Here is a 21,077-nt window from a genome sequence, read left to right on the forward strand (position 1 = left end):
TTTCCTGGGAATCCTGACTGCCGTCCCAGTCCCAGCCGAGTGCTTTCGTTTTGGCTCTGGGCACGAAGCCGGCTGTTCCTGCCCCGCCCTGTCCCTCCCACCAACACCAGGCCTGGGAGCCAGCAGCCTTGGACTGGGGTGATAGTCTCACCTCCTCCTTCACTCCCTCTCCTCCTCCTCCTCCTCTGCTGACATCTGACTGGGAGGGGCCCCTGGAGTGGGTGGCAGCAACATGGCTGAGTAAGGGAGCTCTTACTCACCCTGGGAGTCCCTAGGAGGAGGGCTCTGACGAGTGCACCCCCGGGCCTGGGCAATCCTGGGGCATTTCTGCTTTCCACGTGACCCTTTGACACAGGTTCTGGGATCCTAGGGCTCACTGGGTCCCCTCTTACTGGGCACCCCAGGTCCCTTCACACATACTCCCTGGGCCTCAGTGACCCTCAGTGGGAGAGGAGCTCTACAGGCAGTGACAATGGGCACCATAAAGTGGGCTTTTCACCACTTCCTGGCCTACGCTTAAGTGTGGTATAGGAGGAAGGAACGCAGGACCAGAGCCAGGCAGACAGGGGTCCCCTCTCTGCTGTTGCCACGGGTTGGCTGTATGATGATGGACACACAGCACGTTTCTGAACCTGCTTTTTCCTCTCTTCTCTCGATGAGTCACGGTGAGGATCAAGATCCTCCTTTGCCTTTTCAGAGGCATTGCTGGTGAGAACATGACAGATGTGGATGTGGACATGGAGGATTCGAGCCCACACACTGAAGGTGGTACTGACCCTTCCCCCAGTTCAGCACCCCAGGCATAGCAGAGAAGCACGCTGCGTTTCTTAGTTTAGCCCTCACGGTTATCTTTATTCATCTTTCTCCCATCTTGGTCTCCACTGTCCCACTTTTGCCCTGGCCACCCAGGGCCAAAGCCTCTTTCCCAGGGTCCTGAGCCCTCCCTCCCTCCTCCTCTGGGCAGGTCCCAGGTCTGGGAAAGGGGGATCCCTGGCTCCCAAAGGGGTTTTCCCCCACAACCTGGAGCCACCCCCGGCTCAGAACTGCCAGAGCGCCTACCTCCGCTACCTCTCCAACCTGGACTGGAGCACGTGCAGATCACTCTCTTTCTGGAACTTGGGAGAGAGGAAGTGGGAAGATCCCCCACCCCCAACAGGACTAGGGGCAGAGAAGGTCTCAGTAGAGAGTAGCTCTCTCCCTGAGGGTTCTGAGAGGCAGGGTAAGCACGAGGAGGAAGCGGGACACACGTGGGGACCGGCTGGGACAGTGAGTGAGGTGCTCTGCCCCCAGGCTGGGAGGCAGAAAGTAAGTCTTTTTGGCCAGTCCTGAGGGGTCACCCCGAGGATTCCAGGGTAGAGGCCCTAGGCTTGCGGCCGTGGACATCCTCCGGTGCGGCGGGGCTCTGCTCAGCCTTGGTGAGCAAGCTTGGCGGCCTCGCGTTCCAGCCGGCGGCACAGCTCCAGGCGACCACGCAGGCACGGCCCAGCCCCAAGGCGGCCCCAGCTGATGGCTTCGGTGGAAGGCCGCGCGTCCAGCGCCCGCAGCAGGCGTGGGAGGTCGCGCAGCAGGCGGTAGCGCGGCAGGGCGCGCAGCGGCGCGGGAATGTCGCCCTTGGCGCAGAGGCGACTGAAGTAAGCGAGCAGCAGCAGCGGGCGCGGGGCGGCGCGAAGCAGGGCGCGCAGGGGCGCGGCGCGGGGATCCGGGCCACGGGCCGGGCGGGGGCCGGCGCTACTCCACAGCAGCAGCACGGTGCCCCGCTCCCGTGCCACGCGCGCCCGCGCCGCCCACAGCCACGGCAGTGGACCCACGCGTGCCACGCGCGTCCCCTCCCACAGGTCCACGATCACGTCGCGCCCGCCGCCCAGCGCTGCCCGCAGCAGTTCAGCCAGTGCTCCCACCAGGCGCCGCTGTGCCTCTGAGTCCGCCGCGTGCAGCAGCAGCACCGGCCGCGCTCGGCCCGGGCCTGGGAGCGGGAGCCACAGATGAACAGGGTCGGGGCTAAGGGACAGCCCAGCCCTCTCCTCCCCGGCCCTGGGGCTACATCATAGGGGGCCCGCCGCAGTTCTGGATCTGTGCTGGAGGTGGGTATCCAAGTAGTTTTAGCCTGTAAGGTGCCTTTGGGCTAATTAGATAAAGGCGCCCCGGAAGGGGCGAGGGCCAGGGCGCTAGGCTTGGCAGGTGCGGCGCAGTCTGGATTTCCGCCCCACACTAGCCTCTTGCCCAGAGACAGTATAGTAAAACACCTGCACAGAGGGACCTTTGCCCTGCCTTAACCATTCCTGCCCACTAGGGGGCCTGAGGCTCAGCCCTGGGGGTAGCAGAGAGCTGGGTGCAGTCACAGGGAGCCTGGGCACGGGAGCGGTGGGGGGCAACTAGCCTAGGAGCTGGGCTGAATCCAGCAGGTTTCCCCAAGTGAGCTTACCTGACAGTGGGCGCCGGTGGGTGAGGACCAGAACAACGCCCAATAGGGTGGTGAGGACCAGCAGTGCCAAGATCAAGAGTCCCAGGCGTCTATGAGAGACTGAGTCAAGCAGGGTGAGGCCAAGCCAGGCTCCCCGGCGCCCAACCTCTGCCCTAAGTGCCCTCCCCCCTCAAGAACTCACCATCTGGACATAAGAGGCGCTTCCAGGCAAACTGCACATCTGACCTCCACACCTGAGGGCACAGAGCGCCCCACCCCTGTGAGCCAGGGTAGCCTCTCCTCACAGGGGAAGTTGAAAGAGGCTTGGGGATGAGAAGGGGAGGCCCCCCGGATAGGGAATTACTCCAGCACAGGGTTTGCATCTGGTGCAGGTCTGGCTGGGCACAGAACAAATCAAGAGTGGCAAGCCCCAAAAGTAAACTCAGAGTTGGCCACGGTGTCCATGAGGACCCGGCGGGAACAGGCCCCGACTGAGGTAATCAGCCACCACTGAGCTCCAGCCCACTGTCACCATGCCTGAGTGCAAACACAGAACACCAGGTTTTCTGATTTTTCAAGAGAAGCGAGAAATCAGCTTTTTAAAATATGACATCTCCCAGTATTTAAATGGTGGCAAACAATTCCAATTTCAAACACCATGCAGGCCGAACCAAACGTTTTTGCAGACTGGATTTCCCGCCTGTGGAGTGGATGCTAGGGGAGTGTGTACAGACTGAGGGCAGGAGTCCTTACCAGGACACAGCCCCCCGGCCTCAGTGAGGGGATGATGAGGTCTAGTGTCACTGGGCTTGAGCCTTGAGTCTGTTGGAACAAACAACAGAATGACCGTCCCCATAGAGCAAATCTGGCTCGGTCGAGCCTCTGAGTCTTTGTTCATGCTGTTCCTCCTTTCTACCCCCCACCCCCCCCCAAATCCTACCCAGGCTGAAGGCCAAGGCCACTCCTGAAGCCTTCCCTGGCTTCATTCCCAGATCCTGCTGATCATTCCCAGGTCTGAACTGCTGCACAGATACACATTAATCAGGCAATCAGACACTCATCAACAAACATACTCTGGGCGCCTACTCTGGGCCAAGCCCTGAGGAAAGAAGGCGGGCGCAGACGTCGTCTCTGTCCTCCAGCAGCTCACAAACCAGGGAGGCTAATTATACGCTGCCTCCCTTCTCTGTCCTGCACACCCGAAGGGGCGGCTTGTCCATTGGAAAGAATCTAAGTTGTGGAGTCAAGAGACCACGGTTAATAAAGTCAGGCTTAACTATTGCCTTTGTGGTCCTGGGTGTGTGATCTTTGCGTAGAGATACGTTACCTTCCTCCCTGAGCTCAGTTTCTTCATTTGTATATGAGATAATAATCCTTACTTTACTGGGTTATTGAGAGCATCACATGGGAACACACATGTGAACACCCTTTGTAATACACAGTGCAGCGTGTATTCATTTAGTAGTAGTAGCTATTCTCACATTGTGGACTCCTTAGGGGCAAAGACTGTGTTATATACTTTTCTTGTATCTCCCAGGGCCTAATACAGGGGAAGCACAGAGTAGGCACTCAATAAATGCATGCTGAATTGGACAGAATTGATTGCCATCTGTCTACAGGCAGAATGTGGCTCCACCCTTTGTTCTGGGTGCTGGTTAGGGAGGTGATCAGAGTCTCCATCCTTGGGAACACCCTCCATCCCCTAGCACTACCCCACCCCTGTCCCAGACCCCGTTCTCCAGCCCACTGTGAGCAGGTGCTGACGCAGTGGCTCTCAAATCATGGCTGAACTCAGTGGAGGTGGTCTTCTCCCAGCTACAGAAACGAAGGAGTCCACGGATTTAGCTCTCAATTTTAGGTTATCCCACATGACTTTGTCTTAAATCTTAAGCATTTGCTACCACCCCTGCTTGGGAGCCTCAGAGAATGCAAAACAAACAAGCTGCAAGTGAGCATTTAAGAAAAAACTGAAAAGAGCTAGTCATGCTTAGCTTGGTGCTGTGGGTTTGTGGATATATTTGTGGGTTTATATCAGATACACGGAACAGAGTCTGCTAGTCAAAGTGTTCTTAGTTCACATGATAGACTTAAATCTGTCAGTCGTTTACAGTATTGTGCAAAGAGCACTTCAGCTTCTAGGGGCTCTGCCTCCCAAGACGGTCAGAGAACTTCTGCCAGGTGCCTTGTGGAGGCAGACAGGAGCATGGTGGGAGGGGACAGCTCAGTTCAAGAGAGGGCATCAAGGTAATACGTGGCAGCAGTTCTGGGGGGCCAGAGAACAGCTGGATGTGGGAGGACCAGTCACTTATCTCTGTTTATCCCTGTAAGTTCAGAAACTAAAAGGAATTCGAAACTGCTCCAGCAAAGACCCCACTGACTGGCAGAGGAGCCAGTGAACAAAGGCAGATCCAGTCAAGGAATAACCAGATGCTGTGAAGTCAGAGAGTTGTTTGCCTGCACCTGCTGTGCTCTGAGTAACAGGACCAAGTGGGGGCCAAGTCCTGGCTAGGCCATACCTGGCTGATGCTGTACACAGGGGGCAGCAAGCCATTCTGCCCCAAGCCTGGGTGGCTCCAAGCAGCACTGAAGGTGGCATGCGTCCTCGAGGAGAAGTGAAGGATCAGCTGCTGGGCTTGGGTATCCATGCTCACATTCCAGGATGGGGCTGCCAGGGAGTGGGAAAGGGCATCATGTGAGAGACCCTGCTTGTGGGAGGTAATAGGAGCTGGGCTGCAGTTGACAGAGAAGTCAGGGCAGGGCTAGAGTCTGGCTCGGTCACAGTTGGGTGAGGGTGAGATGGTGGGAAGGGGTCCCAGCTGGGGTCACTTTTTGGCTCACCAGTCCGGTGGGGGCATTCAACGTGGCTGCTGTTTCCAAAAGAGAACTGAGAAATCCAAGAATGGCAAGTGAGCAAGCTCCAGGCACCATCCATACCCCTACCCATCCCCTCTTGCCCATGCTCGTACCTTGAAGCAGAGCTGGGGGTGCAAGTCCACCTTCTCCAAAACATACCACTGTGGTGGGAGAAGGGAGTCAGTGAGGCAGCAGGGCCCTGGGCCCCAGTGCCACCCACCCAGGCCCTGGGGAGGCCTGTCTCACCCCCTCAGACTCTCGAGCCGTGGCATTGGGGAGGTCTTCACAGAGAGTGCGCCGGCCCTGCCTCTGGCAGAGGGAGGCCTCCAGCTTCAGGGGGCAGCGCAGTGTGAGGGCCATGACCATCTGACTGTGCTGGCTGTAGTCAGTAAATTGCACTGACTTCCAGAAATCCGAGCCGTCTGGGCAGGAGGCAGGACAGAGAGTGAGGCCTGGGGAGGCCTGAGCCCTGCCTCGGGGAAGCCTCGCTTTGCCACCCCCATCTCCAGGGCATCAAGAGACGACTCTGTGAAGGTGCTCCACACCTACCAGGTACTTGCTGGCCTTCTATGTACCCAATAAACATATGTGCCTTCCCCAGCCCGTTTTATTACCTCTTTTATTTAGCTGTCTCCTCCCTTCTTGGGCTCCATTCTGGCCACTTCCTTGCTGCTCCCCAAACTTGAAACGTTCATACCTTTGCTTAGGTTCTTCACAGAACCAGGAATGCCGTCCCTTCCCTTCTCCACTTTCTAAATCCTACCCATTTTCTGAGCCCAGCTCAGGTGCCACCCCCTCTAAGAGACCTTCTCTGCTCACGACAGTCCTCACGGGCTTCTCCCTCTCCTGAGTTCCTGCCCTACAGCCGAGTCCTTAATTACAACCCTGCCCTGGGCTGCAGGCTGCGTTTGTGCTACTCGTTTGTCATGTTTGAGCAGCCAGTCTCTTCAACTTGGGGACAATGATGTGCGTACAGCACTTTAGATGTCATCAACTACTTTCACAGATAATACTGAATTCAAGCTACATAAACAGTTGGAAAGTAAGGCAGTGCAAGTATCATTATTTTACAGATGGGGAAACTGAGGCTCAGAGAAGAATCAGTGGCAGAGCTGGGATGTGACCCCAGGTCTTCTGGTCCATTCTCATAGGACACTACCTCTTGGGTCTCATATTTCTGTACAATGTTCAATACTGATCTATTGGCAGACTGGTCGGTAGATACAGTAGCCCTGTTCACCCACTGACTCCAGGGAAAGTGCCTACATGCCTTCTGGGGCTTCCTCCGACACGGGTGTGAAGTGTGTGTGCATGTATGTGTGTAAGAGAGAGACAGGGAGAGGCTGTGCATGCACAAGAATGCATACGAGCAGCACTCACAGGCTTCAGGCCAGCTCTGGAAGGGACACTTTTTGCGCCTCACGGTGTCCTCTTGCAGGTAGGATGCCTGGGGGGACAGGGGAGCGGGCACAGAGGGTCAGAGGAATGGCTTTTCCTATATCACTCAGACCTGAAACTCATTCTGGCTTGACCTTACCCAGATGCACGCTGCCTGAGCTGGCAGGGCACTGAGGAGGGGGAGCAGTGTGAGGTGTGGGCAAGGATGGGTGCTGCTTGACACTTGGAGGAGGGACTCCAGAGTTTAGGAGCGAGATCAGTAAGGGAGAAGCTGAGTCCTTTTCTCCCTGGAGAGGAGAACCTATCCCCGGAAAGAGGGAGATCGTGAAATCCACATTCCTCAACTTTTGGCTTCCCTAGCCTCCAGTCTCAGCGATTCCCAGGGTGCCCAGTGCCCTGTGTGGGCCCCTCCCCCAGGACTGCCCAAATGCCCAATGGTCGTCCACCCTGGCAGGTGCTTGTTCCTCCAGATCTCAATGAAAATATAGAGTTGAATAAGAAAGATCTTACTTTACAAATAGAAGATAATAATAGTAAATTCGTAGAACTAATTCCAGATCTCTTCCTGAACCCTCTCTTTTGTCTCCTCCTCGGTGACAAGGCCTCCTGCCTTTTCTATCTAGTCTAAAGAAGTCTTAAAGCCAGGCGTCTCAGACTTATAAGGAGAGAAGGAGGACTGCCATGGAAGGCTAGGGGGGAGTCAAGATTTTGGGGGCCATGTAGAACTTTGCAGTGGCCACGTGCCCCCATCGTGACTCCTCAGAACACACATTGAAGGCAGTTGTCTATTCTGCCTCTGTGGGCTGAGGCCAAGTCTGAACCAAGGGAAGCTGGGTTTGGATGGGGCTGAGGTTGGAATCACCCCCAATTATGTCCCATATTCAGGAGGACCCTTCCATCTCTGACCACAGCCAAGCTGGCATCAGTCTTCCCAAGCATCTCGTTAATACCCAATTCTTTTTAAACCTGACTTACTGGAGATATGCTTGACAAACCTCCCTATCTGGGGGCCTAGGGGTGCAGCATGGACAACCCACAGCTTTTCCTCTGCTCACCTCTATGCACAGACAGGGCAGAAGGAATTCATAAGGCAGGTCTACAGCATGGCCCCCGGACACAATTTTCTGTTGATGAAGCAGCAAAGGGAGAGAAGAGATGCCTGAGAAAGGGTACAGCCACCTCGTACATGAGACTTATTTCTCTCGCTAAGAAATTTCCTCTCAGGCGGTCTCTGCTCTATAGTCTCACTATTTGCTCTAAATGTCTCCATATTATATGGAGTTGGGGTGGGGGAGGGAGGAGATAGGGAAAGGAATATACATTTATTGAGCCCCTACTGTATGCCAGGTAGGGTGCTAGGTTCTAGAAGCATTAACTCAATTAATTAAACGCTAGCATCAGAGTGATCTCGGGCAGTATTATCACCATTTTGTAAATGAAGAGAGCTGAGGGCCTTGGGCACAGCAGCAGTCCCTGCCAATGGTACCAAGTGTTACGGGCATCTGTGACAACTGGAGGTTACAATGGGGTGTCAGAGCCTGGACTGGGAGCATGGGGGACATCTCATTCTCTGAGGGGCAGCAACAAAGGGAGGAGATGGAAAGGAACCAAGACAGATGTGACCACTTCATTTTCTCAAAGAGAAGAACTTCTTGGGGGAACTGAAAAGGCTTCTTAACGCAAGCTGAATCTCACTGAGGGTCCTCTCACGGGGGGAAGTGCTGTATTCATTTCTCTGCTAGGCATTCAGCGTTGCTCCAGGTCTCTGCCTGCCCCTGCCTCTCCTCTCCTCCTAGGGGACAAGACCCCTTGCGTTTTCTGTCTAGTCCAAAGAAGTCTTAATGCGAGGCACTTCAGACTCGTAAGGAGGGCTTGGACAACTCCCATCTCTCTCTGGGCCTCAGTTTCCCCATCTGTTCAATGGGTAGGTTCTTTCTGCTCTAGCGCTCTGTGATTTGGCTTTTTACAGGGAGATGGCACTCCATACCTTGGCATCGAAGGGACCGCCCAGGTCTTCGCACTCTAGTGCCCACTGGTGACAAAGACGCACGCTGACCTCAGGGCCTGGAGGAATGGTCACTTGAATAGCCCGTGCCTCAGGTAGCAAGTCAAAGGAGAACTCGGGCCCTGGGGAGAAGGGGGACTTGGTGGCCTTGTCTCTCAGGCTTAGCGCAGGCGCCACTACTTGGCTGCACCCAACCCCCATCACACCCCATGCCTACCTCCATGCCTCTGTGAGCCGGGTCTGGGGAGACCTTCCACTGCCTCTGGATCTGAAGGTTGGGTCCTTTTGGAGCGCAGCCCCTTGTGGGAGGTATCTGGGGAGGGGCCGGAGCTGTGATGGCCCTTCTTAGACACGCAACAGCTACTCAGCAGCTCCCTCTGTAGGCAGAGATCAAGGTTGGCCTTAGGCCAGGAATCAGGAACTCTGCCTTCTATTCCTGTTTCTGGAAGCTGGGGCTCCAAAGGCAAATTGCTCAACGTTTAGGCCTGAGTTTCCCTACCTCTGTAACAGACAGAACAATCTACTTCATCTCCACAGTTTCTATCTCTCTCGTGTGACTGGAGAATAAAATGAGAGGCCAGACAGGAGAGGGCCATAGGGTGTAGGGCAGGGCTGATCCAGGTTGGAAGAGTACCTGAGCAGATACCAGCATCTTGTGTCTCCTACAGAACTGGAACTTGTAAGACTTGTAGGAATTCTGCACCAGGAGGTGGAACCAGCCCCACTGACGGCCTGCGCAGGAGAGGACACATTTACCTTCATTGCCACTCCCCTACCTGGAGATGTGGCCTAATGTTGGCGAGCAAGTCATTTTAGATCAAGGAGGGTAATGACATCAAACTTCTTTAGTCCTGAAAGTCGCGATACAATCAAAAAAAGAATTAATTTCTTAAGTAAAGACAAAGCTATATATATATCTATATATACACAAAGACGTTCATTGTACCACTATTTGTAACAGTGAAAAATTAGAAACTGCCAATTTTTAAGCAGTGTATGGGCAGGCACTGAGCTAGGCAATGAAAATACAGAGTTGAATAAGAAAGATCTTACTTTACAAATAGAAGATAATAATAGTAAATTCGTAGAACTAAAACATTTTGATCCCAAGAATTGGTACCAGCTGAAATGAGAAACACCATCACAAAATGATATGACTGAACTCACGACTGTCAGTCACGGTGTGCTACGTGAGGATGACCTGAGTCTCTGCTGAGACTGACAACAGGAAAAACATCTGTTCTGGTATAAGTCCCACTTTGCCTGAGCCTGCCCACCCGCCACCCCCCCCCACCAAATGCCCCTGAATTCACATCTCCACTGAGAATGGCCCAAAGAGCTATTTCTCAAACCTGAAAGATCTGACACCAGACACAGGCACAAACAGTAGGCGCAGTGCCAGAGTCCAGCACACAAAGGCTTTCGAGAGACGGGGAGGGCCATCCAGATACGGCAAGGAATATAGGCAGCCCTTCCTGTGAAAGATGAAAAGGAAATCAAATGGTAGGGTCCAAGGAGGTCCCTCCTGCCTCAGACAAGTTGGACTTGAGGCTGAACTCTGCCACTTACATCCTGGCCATGTGACCGTGGGCAAGTTACAGACCTCTCTAAACCTCAGCTTACTCATTCATAAAGTGGGGCTGCTGTCAAGATCAAGTAAGATAACGTGTGGGAAGATGCTTTATAGAGTAGAATGCACCATAAAATATGAAGGATCATGGTTGTGTTACTGACAGGAGTGAGGGACCAGTTAGGGGGAGTGCCTGGAGATTTACCTGCGCCTCTAATTTAACCCTCCCCACAGCTCAGCAGCAACAGTCTTCATCGTGCAATCATCTCCACTGCGCTGCTTTACCCTCAGAAACTGAGGGTCGGAGGGGTTAAGTGCAGAAGCCACACGGGCAGTATGTGGCAGAATTCTAATGCAAATCCAGGTTTGCCTTGATTCTAAACCCCATGCTTTTTCCTTGATACTATGCTACTTCCCAGGTTGGGAACCAAAATTAGAATGGAAGGCTCCCTGGGGATCTGTAACAAAAGGGATGTGGAAAAGAGGAATGAGGCAAACAATGAGACTCACCAATGAACTTGTCATCCTGAAGGCACAGGGCCCAGCAGGGAAAAGAAAGGAGAGAAGTATAATTAGTAGGGATTCTCATAAGGAGGTCTCTCTAATCATCTAATTCCGAGGCCCATAAGCTAATAGCCCAACCCCTCTGGCTCTTTTCTTCCCAGTTCCACCTTACCCAGGCTCTCAGTGCACCAGGACCTTGGCTACCCCTTTGAGACCGTGTAGAGGACACACTGAGGCTGCCCCCAGAGCACAGGGACTGGAGAGGTAGGGAAGGACAGGCAGGAGAGTGGGGAGCTTTACCAGCCAGTGCCAGGAAGGTGTTCCCACTCGGCGGCGGGGCCTTACCATGTGGGAGGCCAGCAGACAGCGGGTGCTCCAGTGGGGCAGGGAGGGGCAGGCAATCCCAGGGCGGGCAGAGAGGCCAGTGAGCAGCAGGAGGAGAGGCAGGAGCAGGGCAGCCAGTCCGGGGCTCCCCATGGGCTTCCGTGGGGTCAGGGCACCCAGAACATGGCTGCACGGCCTGAAGGTGGGCGGCAGAGCCTTGCTGTGCAGCAGCAGGGAGCGCAGTGCCAGCAGGAGTCCTCGCTTCAGCCTGCCCCTGCCCCGCCCTGCCCTAAAGCTCCTCCTCGATCCTAACCAGCCTGCCAGGCCGCATTCCTTCTCCTCCAAGCGGAGGGACTGAGGGACGCTTGCCCCCCCAGAAAACCCTACTGGCCCCACCTGGTGGGCGAGGGGCTTCGGCTCTGGCAGAGAAATAACAGGAAAGAGGCCAGCACTGGGTTCGGGGGATGGCGGGCTGCACCCATTTCTTAACCCCTCCTCCTCCTGCAACACCGTGCAGATCTGACATGCCCGTTAACCTGCTCTTGGACTTGGATCTCCCCTGGACACATGCTTCATCTCCTCACTTAGAGAGTTAACAGAGCCGTTAAGCACTACCCTGCATTGGGTGCTGGAGACAGAGGTGACTGAGGCACCGTTTAAAGTCGGGCAGAACAACAAGAAAGCACTATAGGATGCACATAAACCTCACGTGCCCCCATATGCATCCCGGTTCCCCATCTGGCTGCTCTCAGGACTATAGCTCAGCCTTCCTCTCTCTAACCATTGGCCAGTTCCAGCTCTTCTAGGCAAAGGACTCCATGCTAAGGGGGCCTCCAGCTTCGAGGACCAGTACAGTCTGCTCAAGAAGCCCCAGAGCTCATAGCTGAGCCCTGAAGCTGAGGGAGCGGGCCCCACGCACTGACCTGGTTTCCTGTGGTTTCCGATGCTGACGAGGCTCCAGTCTTTGTGGGGACCCTCCCCATCATCCCACAGCTTCCTCCTGCTCATGGAGCACTTGAGCTGCTTCAGCTCTCACCTTGGCGACACACACAGTAGGAAATCTGGTGCACACCTACCAGGCGGAGGCATCTTGAGACGGTCATTGTCCATCTGCACTTTTCAGCAGCCTGACCTTAGCCTTCTTTAGCTCAGTTCTAGTTCCTAAGTCTTCAGGCCAGTCTGAAGACCCCATCCTACCCATTATCCTAAAAATACCCTCTAGCTTTTGAGTTCCTTAGAAGATACGGACCCTTTCTATTTCCTGGTGTTTCTCCAATAGCTAGGGGTGAACGTCATAAAATAAGTGCTCTGTAATTGAATAAATATAAATTACAATAATTTCCATCTAAGTAGCAGTTTATCTGTTTCACATTTCACCAAGCACTTTCGTATTTGATCCTCCCAACCACCTTGTGAGACTGGTGGAGAATTACTGTTTTCATTTCATAAAGAAACAAGGAAGCAGGTGCTGGCCCGGTGGCATAGTGCTTGGGTTTGTGTGCTCTGCTTCAAAGGCCCAGGGTTCGCCGGTTTGGATCCTGGGTATGGACCTACACACCACTTATCAAGCCATGCTGTGGCAGATGTCCCACATATAAAGTAGAGGAACATGGGTACGGGTGTTTCCTCAGCAAAAAGAGGAGGATTGGTGGCAGATGTTAGCTCAGGGCTAATCTTTCTCAAAAAAAAAAAGAAGAAGAAGAAGAAAAGAAAAGAAAAAGAAATAAGGAAGCAGAGAGGAAGATGATTTGGCCAAGGTCAAGGTCTCTAGCCCAGGAAACTCCACTTCTGCTAGCCTCTCACAGTTCAATTCTCTTAAGGTCTCTCCTCCCACTGCCTCATCTCCCTCTGCTCCTGGGAACCCAAAAAAGCCAGCCTGACACAGTTGTCTTTTGGCCTTGGAGCGCATCACTGAAAACAAACCAGTAACGTGTGAAGGGAGTAAAGGGTGGTTTGGCCATACTAAAGATAGGTTAGGGAGTCTTCCCCCAGATTTCTACCTAACCCACAGTGGTTTAGATCTAAACAGATCATGCATTCTCCAAAGCTGGGGGCATGAAGCGAGAAACTTGGTTCCATTCAACACTCCTCTTTCTTGACTGCTTACATCTTCTGATCTGACTCTCACAGTGAAAATATTTGATTAATTGCTCCCTGACCCTGGCTAAGGTATGGTAGGAGAAGCAGGAAAGAAACAAATAGAGAGACGCACACACACAAAAGAAAAGAATAATAAGAATAGAAAGGGAAGAAAAGGAGCCTGTAGAAAAGGAAAAGGAAGAAAGATGAGGAAGAAAGGGGGAAAGGAGAGAAAAGGAGGTCTATGTTTTATTTATTGTCTGGCTGGTTTACTTATTTATTGTGGAGCCTGTTCCAAAAAGGATTTACAGTAAAAAGCAGGGCGGGCGAACTCCAGCACACCCTGGGGAAGGGGAGGGCATCAAATCAACATTTGCTGAGCTCCTGCTCTCAGGCTCTGGCCTTGTGCTTTGCCCACAGTATCTCATTCTGTTAGTACTACAACCCTAGAGGTCTTATTAAACCATTTTACAGTCTAGGAAACTCTAGGAAGATTAAGTAACTTATCCAAACATGATAATCAAGAGCTAGGATTCACTCCCATGTCTTTCTGGCTTTCTGCCAGAACACACTGCTTGGGAAGATCTGTGGGAAGTCAGAGGGCTTCTGGTGGTCCACAGAAGTGCTAGATTTAGGGGCCGGCCCGGTGGTGCAGTGGTTAAGTGCACACGTTCCCCTTCTCAGAGGCCCGGGGTTTGCCAGTTCAGATCCCGGGTGTGGACATGGCACCACTTGGCAAAAGCCATGCTGTGGTAGGTGTCCCACGTATAAAGTAGAGGAAGATGGGCACAAATGTTAGCTCAGGGCCAGTCTTCCTCAGCAAAAAGAGGATTGGCAGTAGTTAGCTCAGGGCTAATCTTCCTCAAGGAAAAAGAAAAAAAGAAGTACTAGATGTAGTGGTGTGATGTAGCTGGTAGGGTGAACAATGTGGAGAAAGAAATTGGAAGTTGGAAAGAACAGAGGAAAGTAGGTCTTCTGAAAGTGAGTTTTCAGTGGTTGGACTTCTAGGAGAGCAGAGATTGTTTGGCAAGTGTCGACAAGGTGGGAGTAACTCTGTGGCTGGAATAGGAGCTGGCCAACTGGAGTAAAGGCAACAGAGGTGTGTGGCAGGCCTGCAGCACAGAGGCCCTGCCCTCTTGAAAGGTGACTAAGGCCTGTCTCACTTGTGGTTTGTGTGTGAATGAGCTGACCCAGACTCCATGCTCTAATAACCTTTACTTGGGGACCAAGCCAGGAGCTCAGGAGGTCTTGGCAAGTCTCCCTGCACATGCTCAGGTACAGAGTACACAGTGGGGGCCTTGGGCAGCCGTTCTTCTTGTCCGAGCCTTACCCATGCACAGACCCTGCTCAGACCGTGCAGCATCGCCAGGCTCTGCCTGTAATGGCCGAGTCCTAAGGTCTGATGGGCAACTGTGGCTATTGTTAGGGCACCCTGAGCAGGAAGGTCCAACCAATCAGCCCAGTGTAAACCAAGAGTAGACAAGTATCCCTTCCTCATTTCTGCTCTTCCAAAAGAGATCAAGCTCCAGAATTCTGAGGCAAGAAATTACGCCTAAGAGAAGAGAAAGGGAACCCTAATCTGAGGGGGGGATGCCAACACTGCTCATCAACGGAAAGGGTTTTGATAGTAAGCACCAACTATGTACTAGACTGTTCATGTACATTATTTTGTTTAATCCTCACAAGAAGCCTGGGTGGTAGCTACCATGATCCCCACGTGTCAGACCAAAAACAGAGGCTCAAGTATCTTGCTCAAGACAGAAGCTAGCAAAATGCCTGGCTAGAATTCCAACCTAAGTCAGTCTGATATCAGGAGCTGTGTTCGTTCCACCATACCGCCTTTCTCATGGACTAGATGCTAAGGGTCCCTCCAACACCTTCATTCTCCACTTCTGTAAGCTTCAGGGAGTAATAACCATTTCTCACATTTATCTAGTTTTACATAATTCACAAAGCACCTTCACAATACTTCACCTTATTGGATCTTCAAAACAATCCTATGAAATAGGCAGGTTTGATCTTGGCCATATGATCTTAGGCACATGATCACGTTGGTACCTGAACCCCAGACTTCTAATCCAAATACAGTATTCTTCCCACTTTATCAAAGGGGATCTTGTTTGCTTCAGGGAATGCTACAATCACGAGGCCAGAAAAAATGTTTGGAAAAACTCAGAAAAGAGGAATCTCAACAACCCAAGAAGCAGACAACGAAAATATACCAAATGGTTTGTTTGTATGTGTGTTGACAAGAATTTTCATAATGGTCTTTAAAAGAACTCCGAGATTGTAAAGTATGATTCTAATAATGAGAAATTTTGGGGGTCAGCCCTGGGGCCAAGTGGTTAAGTTTGCACACTCCGTTTCAGCGGCCCAGGGTTTTGCCGGTTTGGATCCTGGGTGCGGACATGGTACCCATGCTGAGGTGGCATCCCACATGGCACAGCCAGAGGCACTCACAATTAGAATATACAACTATGTACTGGGGGACTTTGGGGAGAAGAAAAAAAAAGATTGGTAACAGTTGTTAGCTCAGGTGCCAATCTTTAAAAAAAAAAGTCAAAAAAATTTTTAACTTCTTTGTGTGTAATAATTATTGGCATCTCAATTCTTCGAAAATTAACAACCCGTGCCTGGTGCACTAACTCCATCACCCAGGCAGTTCCACCTGCTCCTCTCTGCTCTCTCAATCCTACCTCTGCTTCAGTCTACGTCTTTTCTCGGTGAAATACATCCCGACTGTAGTCTACAGTAGGACAAGTTACTTCATTCACTAAGTTCATAGTGTACACTACATGTTAGGTACTGAGCAAGGGGTGAGGAAAAGATATGTAGACTAATAATTCTGTCAATAAAAGAGGCAAAATAAAAATGCCACCTGAAATCAAAGAAAGAACTCTCACTGCTTGAAGGAACCAGAAAGCCCCAGAATTACCATATGACCTTAGTCTTGAAGGATAAGCAAGAAAGGAGTCTAAAAGTACAAAGGGAAATTTTTAAGCAAACTGGGAACATAGAACCAATGTGGGGATTCATGAGAGGTTCTGCTGACTGAGATAGTGTGTGAGTGAGAGTACTGGGAGATAAGGCAGGGCTGGTACATTGGGATCACACTTTGGAAATGTCTGAAAGAGATTAAGGAATTGTATTTGTACAAAAAATAATGGCAGTAGTAGGGACTTGATGATCCAGAGCTATGTTCTTGGTTTACTCGCTTGCATACAGGGATGTGGGAAGAGGAATGGATATGAGGTAGAAGGCAAAGAGTTAAGTTTGGGATACACTGAATCTGAGATGATAATCAGGACATCTAGAGGAAGAGGTTTTGCAGTTAGAAGTACTGCCAGTACCCAAGGGTGACTGAGTACATACTTAATGTTTATAGAACAAAAAAAATGACTGTAATTCTGAAGAGGGCAGCGATCTGGGCATCATCCAGAGAAAATAACGTCAAGTGGGTAAGAGCAAAAAGACACACATCTTTCACACAACAAATATTTACTGTTGTCATACTTGCAGGTGTGAAAGAGCCTTTAGTTCAGATCTCTTTCCCACTTCTATTTTTAACATATTTGCTCCACACCACTACATTCTATATTCATCAGTTGTGTCACACCTCTATCATGTGTCACCTGGATTGCAAATCCCCTGTATGCAGGGGTACTTTAAAATTCTTTTGGGGGCCGACCCCATGGCCAAATGGTTAAGTCCGCACGTTCTGCTTCAGCCGTCCAGGGCCTCATCAGTTCGGATCCTGAGCGCAGACATGGCACTGCTTGTCAGGCCAGGCTGAGGCAGTGTCCCACATCCCACAACTAGAAGGACCCACAACTAAAATACACAACTGTGTACTGGGGGGATGTGGGGGGAAAAAGGAGATTGGCAACAGTTGTTAGGTGCCAAATAAAAAAAAAAGTCCTTTTGGACACTATCATACAGTATTAGACACATAACTGACACTGTTAACACTGAATGATAAACATGAATACCCAACCAAAAGAGGCCAGACCCAAGCTGCATGAACGCGAACGGATCATTTTACAGGTCGAGAGATTAAGTGTGTGGCCCATGGTAGTTTCTGCCAATCAGCTGTAGGGTTGCAACTGACTGGGGTTTCCTGTGCCCAGTTCAGCTCTCTAAGGCCACTGCCAGGTTTCCCTGGGCGCTTCTACCTACCTCCTGGTGTCTAAGGCCACTCAAGCAACGCACCTCTTACACGCTATCAAATCCCAAACACAAGGCACAGGGTGGACAGGGCAGTTTTAACTTTATTGAGGTTCTTTGTAATTAAAATGCTTCGCAGTAGAGACCACAGCCTGCAGGGGGAGCAGCCTCCCAAATGGTTCCTGCCCCATGACCTAGAGATTGAAGTAGAATTTGATTTATTCCATTTCTCCTTCAGTTTCGGTGGCTAAGGGGTGATGGATGGAAGTGGAGAGAATGACCAAAAAGAGGCAAGGATGAGGCTTGGTCTTAAAATAAAAACCCCGAAGGACCTCACTTCAACCAACTTAAGTTTGTTTTATAGCTGTTGATCACCCAGTTCCAGCCAACGAGGAATAAAATAGTTTTTCCGCCTCAGCTGATGGCCAACAGGAGGGGTTTTCCAGAACTTGGCCCTAGTTTGCACTAGTTGCCAACAGCACAGCTGCTAAAATCACCAAAGATTTCAGAACAGCTCCTCTACCCTCACTCCACCCAACGGGAGGCCCAGGCGTCACCCTGGAGCAGTCCATCAAGCAGGCTTCATTTACGCTTCTTCTCCTGTGTGCTGGTGAACCAAGAGTCTAGGAGCTTCTTGCTGTAGTATAACTGCCAGGCATGCACTTGGACTGCCAGCACCAACACCAGGTACATCACAGAGACAGCAGAAAAACCAAAGAGGAAGCGGTAGGCCTTGCCATGGCGGTACAGCTGTTGTGCGGCAGGGAACATCTCCATGCTGCCATAAATGAGGGGAGCGATGGAAAAGAGCCCCATGCTGATCATGGAGAGCACCAAGTAGCTAATGTTGTTACGGGGGAAGGAGAGGAGGCCCAAGAGAGAGGGCACAACGCTCAGCAAATACGGGTACTCCCACTGATAGGGCATGGCCACCTGATCATGTGACAACAGCCTCAGGTGTCCCACGCTCATCTTGGCAACCAGCAGCAGCCATATGACCAGATGCACGTAGATCAGCTTCTTGATTTCAAACTTGAGGGTCACACTGTGGGGCAGAGCAGAGGGAGAAGTACCTTTCATTCAAAATTTTCTGACCACCAACTATATGCCAGGCAACTACACTGGACAATGGGATACAAACGTGAATACGACACAGCCCCTGCCTGGAGGCTGGGCACAAGGAACAGAGGAAGAAAATATAATTAGAAAACAGATTGGAAAAGCTCTAGTAAATATGTGTCGCAAAATACATGGATCACAGGAAGGAGTCATCAATTCTGCGGATGGGATGTCTGAGAAAGCTACCCAGAGGAGGGTGATATTTGAGCTAGGCTCTGAGGGGTGGGTGGAGACGGGCATTCTAAGCAGAGGTAACAGTATGCAGGCAAAAAGGCAAAAGCACTCGTGTTCCAGGAAAGCAAGCGGGTGAGTGTGGCAGGAATACATGGAAGGGGGACAGGAGCAGTGGGATATGAAGCTGTAAAGAGTAAGAAAGAGTCTGTTTAAAGGCAGAAGAGTATCTCAGAGCTGTGTTTAGAAAAATGACTTTGCCCCATAGGAGTCCAGCCTCGTGGAAAGAGGCACTGGCAGCCAGGAAATAAGCTCAGGCTGCTCACACTTCTCCAGCTACAGATTTGTCATCTAAAGGATGCATGTGTTTCTCTTATTCTTCCAATTCTCAGGTCCCGAATGGATCCTCTTCACACCCCGAGGGCAGAGATCCTGCTCTGGACAGGCATGACAACTCTTGCTTGGGTTGTGAGGTCCCCTTAGGCAGGGATCTAAGGATAAAAATGAAGTGAGGGTCCAAAGGGCTTGTCATTCTTTAAAACTCTGGAGAGAAAGATGTGAAAAACATTCTGGGAGAGTCCAATGGATTTAAGGAAGGAAAATCTTTTTAATTTTTACTTTAAAAATATTCATTATAGAAAGCGTGGAACGGCAGGTAGGAGAAAAATGAGTCACCTCTCGACTTCCAGCTCCATGAAGGCAGGGACCAGTTTTGTTTGTTAACAAACTTTTTTATTGAAGGTAAAACGTGCATACAAAGACCAGGTCTGCTTTTGCTCATTATCGTATCCTCAGGGCCTAGCACAATGCGTGATGGGTAGCAGCTCAGTAAATATCTGTTGAGCGAATAAATGAATGCAGAAATACCCCTTACGTGGGGGTGGTCATAAAATTCACTCTAGGTAGGGAAAGGCTGGACTTTAGGGTCCAAAATATAAATGTAACAGCTACCACGTACCGGGCAGACTCCTATTCTGTGCTCGATCTTACGCTACGTCCTCTACACAAATTTTTAGCTCACTCATTCTTCATCAAAACCTAAAAGGTGGATTACGTTTCCCTTTGCAGATGAGGAAACCGGGGCTCAACCAGCAACGAGGCTCCCGAGGGCCAGCATCGTCGCGACTCCGGAGCCGGGCAGGGCCGGACCCCTCGGGGCACCGGGCGGGTCAAAGAGTGGAGCGCACGGGGGCGACCCGGCTTCCCAGGGATGGGCACAGGCCCCGGGCCGCCACGGGAGGAGGGGACTCGGCAGATGCGGGGCCCGGCTGGGGAGGGAGCGCGCGAGGCCGGGCCGGCGTCGCTCTCCGAGCCCCCCAGGCTCCGGCCGAGGCCGCCTCCGTGCTCCTCGCCTCGAGTCATACCTCATCTGGTAGTGCATGGCGACGCGCTCCCGATGCTGAAAGTCGCTGCCGTCAGTGCCGGCCGCTCGCGGGCCCGCCCGAGATGCCATTGTCCCCGCCCAGAACCCCGCAGCCCCTCTCGCCGACCCCCCGAAGCTACTATCGCGCCAAACTGCCCCCAACCCCGTTCGCGCCGCCTCAGTTCCGCCAACCTCCCAGCCGCGCGGTTCTGCGACAACTTCCGGCCTCTCTGTCTCGGGAGGACCGACTCTGTGGTCGCGCAAGCGCACTTGCGCGCTCTCCTTGTTTTGGCCCCACCTTGTCCCGCCTCTCCCGCTTTGGAGTGCGCAAGAAATTAATCGGCGGTGGCGGTGGCGTGTTTTTGCCATCTGTGCTGAGCCGATTCTCCAGCTTCTGGAGCACTTTCACTTTCTTTAACTCTAATACGCGTTTAAAATGCTGCTGTGCCCAATTGACAGATGGAGAAACTGATGCTTGGAAGGGTCCTGTGATTTTCCCAAGAGCACACATCATTCACACAGTCTCGAGGTTTGTCCCCATGGATTGCTTAATCATTGCAAAGAGAAAACGGTAACTTTACAGTGGAGAAGTCTGGTGCGCATCCCCTTAAAGTAATTAACGTTAACTTGACCACTAATAAGACCAACTTGACACTTCTTGCATGCTGATGCACTGAGGACACAGCATCACTTATGTGATATTCCTGCCAAAGATGCTTAACCTGAATCTAATCATGAACAGAGGACAAACTTGAATTGAGAGACATTCTAGTGTCCAGCCAGTCCACCCCATTCCACCCAACCAGGGAAACACTTTTTAAAATGTTGTATATATTTTCAGAGTATCTTTAAGCACATACAAGCAGATGTTATGTTAATTTCCTTTTTTTGAAATACAGAGGGTAGTGTATTATACACAATTAAAGACTTTGCTTCTTGTTTTAACTTACAATATATCTTGTTGGTTTTCCCCAGATCAATACAGAAAGAGCATCCTCACTTATGTTTTTGTAGCTTCCTAGTGCTAGTCCGTTATGTGAATATAACATAATTCATTTCACCTGCCCCTCCTGTAGGACTTTTGGATCATTTCTACTATTTTGCTATTACAAACGTAGCTTCAGTG

At 51.4% G+C, this 21,077-nt stretch overlaps 2 protein-coding genes across 3 annotated transcripts; both read right to left on the reverse strand.

Moving 5' to 3' along the window:
• Positions 1–57: 57 nt before the first annotated feature.
• Positions 58–11,330, reverse strand: IL17RE (interleukin 17 receptor E). Of its 2 annotated transcripts, none has more exons than XM_023619994.2 (16): positions 11,077–11,330; positions 10,738–10,753; positions 10,010–10,132; positions 9,292–9,389; positions 8,875–9,034; positions 8,640–8,779; positions 7,708–7,776; positions 6,635–6,701; positions 5,501–5,676; positions 5,368–5,415; positions 5,240–5,285; positions 4,918–5,066; positions 3,155–3,223; positions 2,604–2,655; positions 2,423–2,521; positions 58–1,963 (listed from the first exon to the last, which is right to left on the reverse strand). In XM_023619994.2, exons 1-16 carry the CDS (start codon positions 11,206–11,208, stop codon positions 1,407–1,409), a joined length of 2,001 nt encoding a protein of 666 aa, XP_023475762.1. In that variant the 5' UTR covers positions 11,209–11,330; the 3' UTR covers positions 58–1,406. The 2 variants fall into 2 exon arrangements, with proteins under 2 accessions (XP_023475762.1, XP_070094566.1); XM_070238465.1 differs by lacking the exon at positions 11,077–11,330 and adding an exon at positions 10,904–11,020.
• A 6,054-nt stretch (positions 11,331–17,384) lies between these two features.
• JAGN1 (jagunal homolog 1) lies at positions 17,385–20,201 on the reverse strand. Its single transcript, XM_001494365.5, has 2 exons — positions 19,953–20,201; positions 17,385–18,343 (listed from the first exon to the last, which is right to left on the reverse strand). Exons 1-2 carry the CDS (start codon positions 20,039–20,041, stop codon positions 17,881–17,883), a joined length of 552 nt encoding a protein of 183 aa, XP_001494415.1. The 5' UTR covers positions 20,042–20,201; the 3' UTR covers positions 17,385–17,880.
• Between the last annotated feature and the right edge of the window lie 876 nt (positions 20,202–21,077).

The sequence above is a fragment of the Equus caballus genome, chromosome 16 (genome assembly GCF_041296265.1).
Source record: "Equus caballus isolate H_3958 breed thoroughbred chromosome 16, TB-T2T, whole genome shotgun sequence".
In the NCBI taxonomy this organism is placed as follows: Eukaryota; Metazoa; Chordata; class Mammalia; order Perissodactyla; family Equidae; genus Equus; species Equus caballus.

Excerpts from the sequence above, each read along its gene's own strand:
- JAGN1 (XM_001494365.5), bottom strand. The coding sequence starts at position 20,041 with ATGGCATCTCGGGCGGGCCCGCGAGCGGCCGGCACTGACGGCAGCGAC. Across the intron at positions 18,344-19,952 it reads GCCATGCACTACCAGATGAG|TGTGACCCTCAAGTTTGAAA; the intron begins GTATGACTCGAG and ends TCTGCCCCACAG.
- IL17RE (XM_023619994.2), bottom strand. The coding sequence starts at position 11,208 with ATGGGGAGCCCCGGACTGGCTGCCCTGCTCCTGCCTCTCCTCCTGCTG. Across the intron at positions 5,416-5,500 it reads CGGCTCGAGAGTCTGAGGGG|TGGTATGTTTTGGAGAAGGT; the intron begins GTGAGACAGGCC and ends CTCCCACCACAG. Across the intron at positions 5,067-5,239 it reads TGAATGCCCCCACCGGACTG|CCCCATCCTGGAATGTGAGC; the intron begins GTGAGCCAAAAA and ends ACTCCCTGGCAG.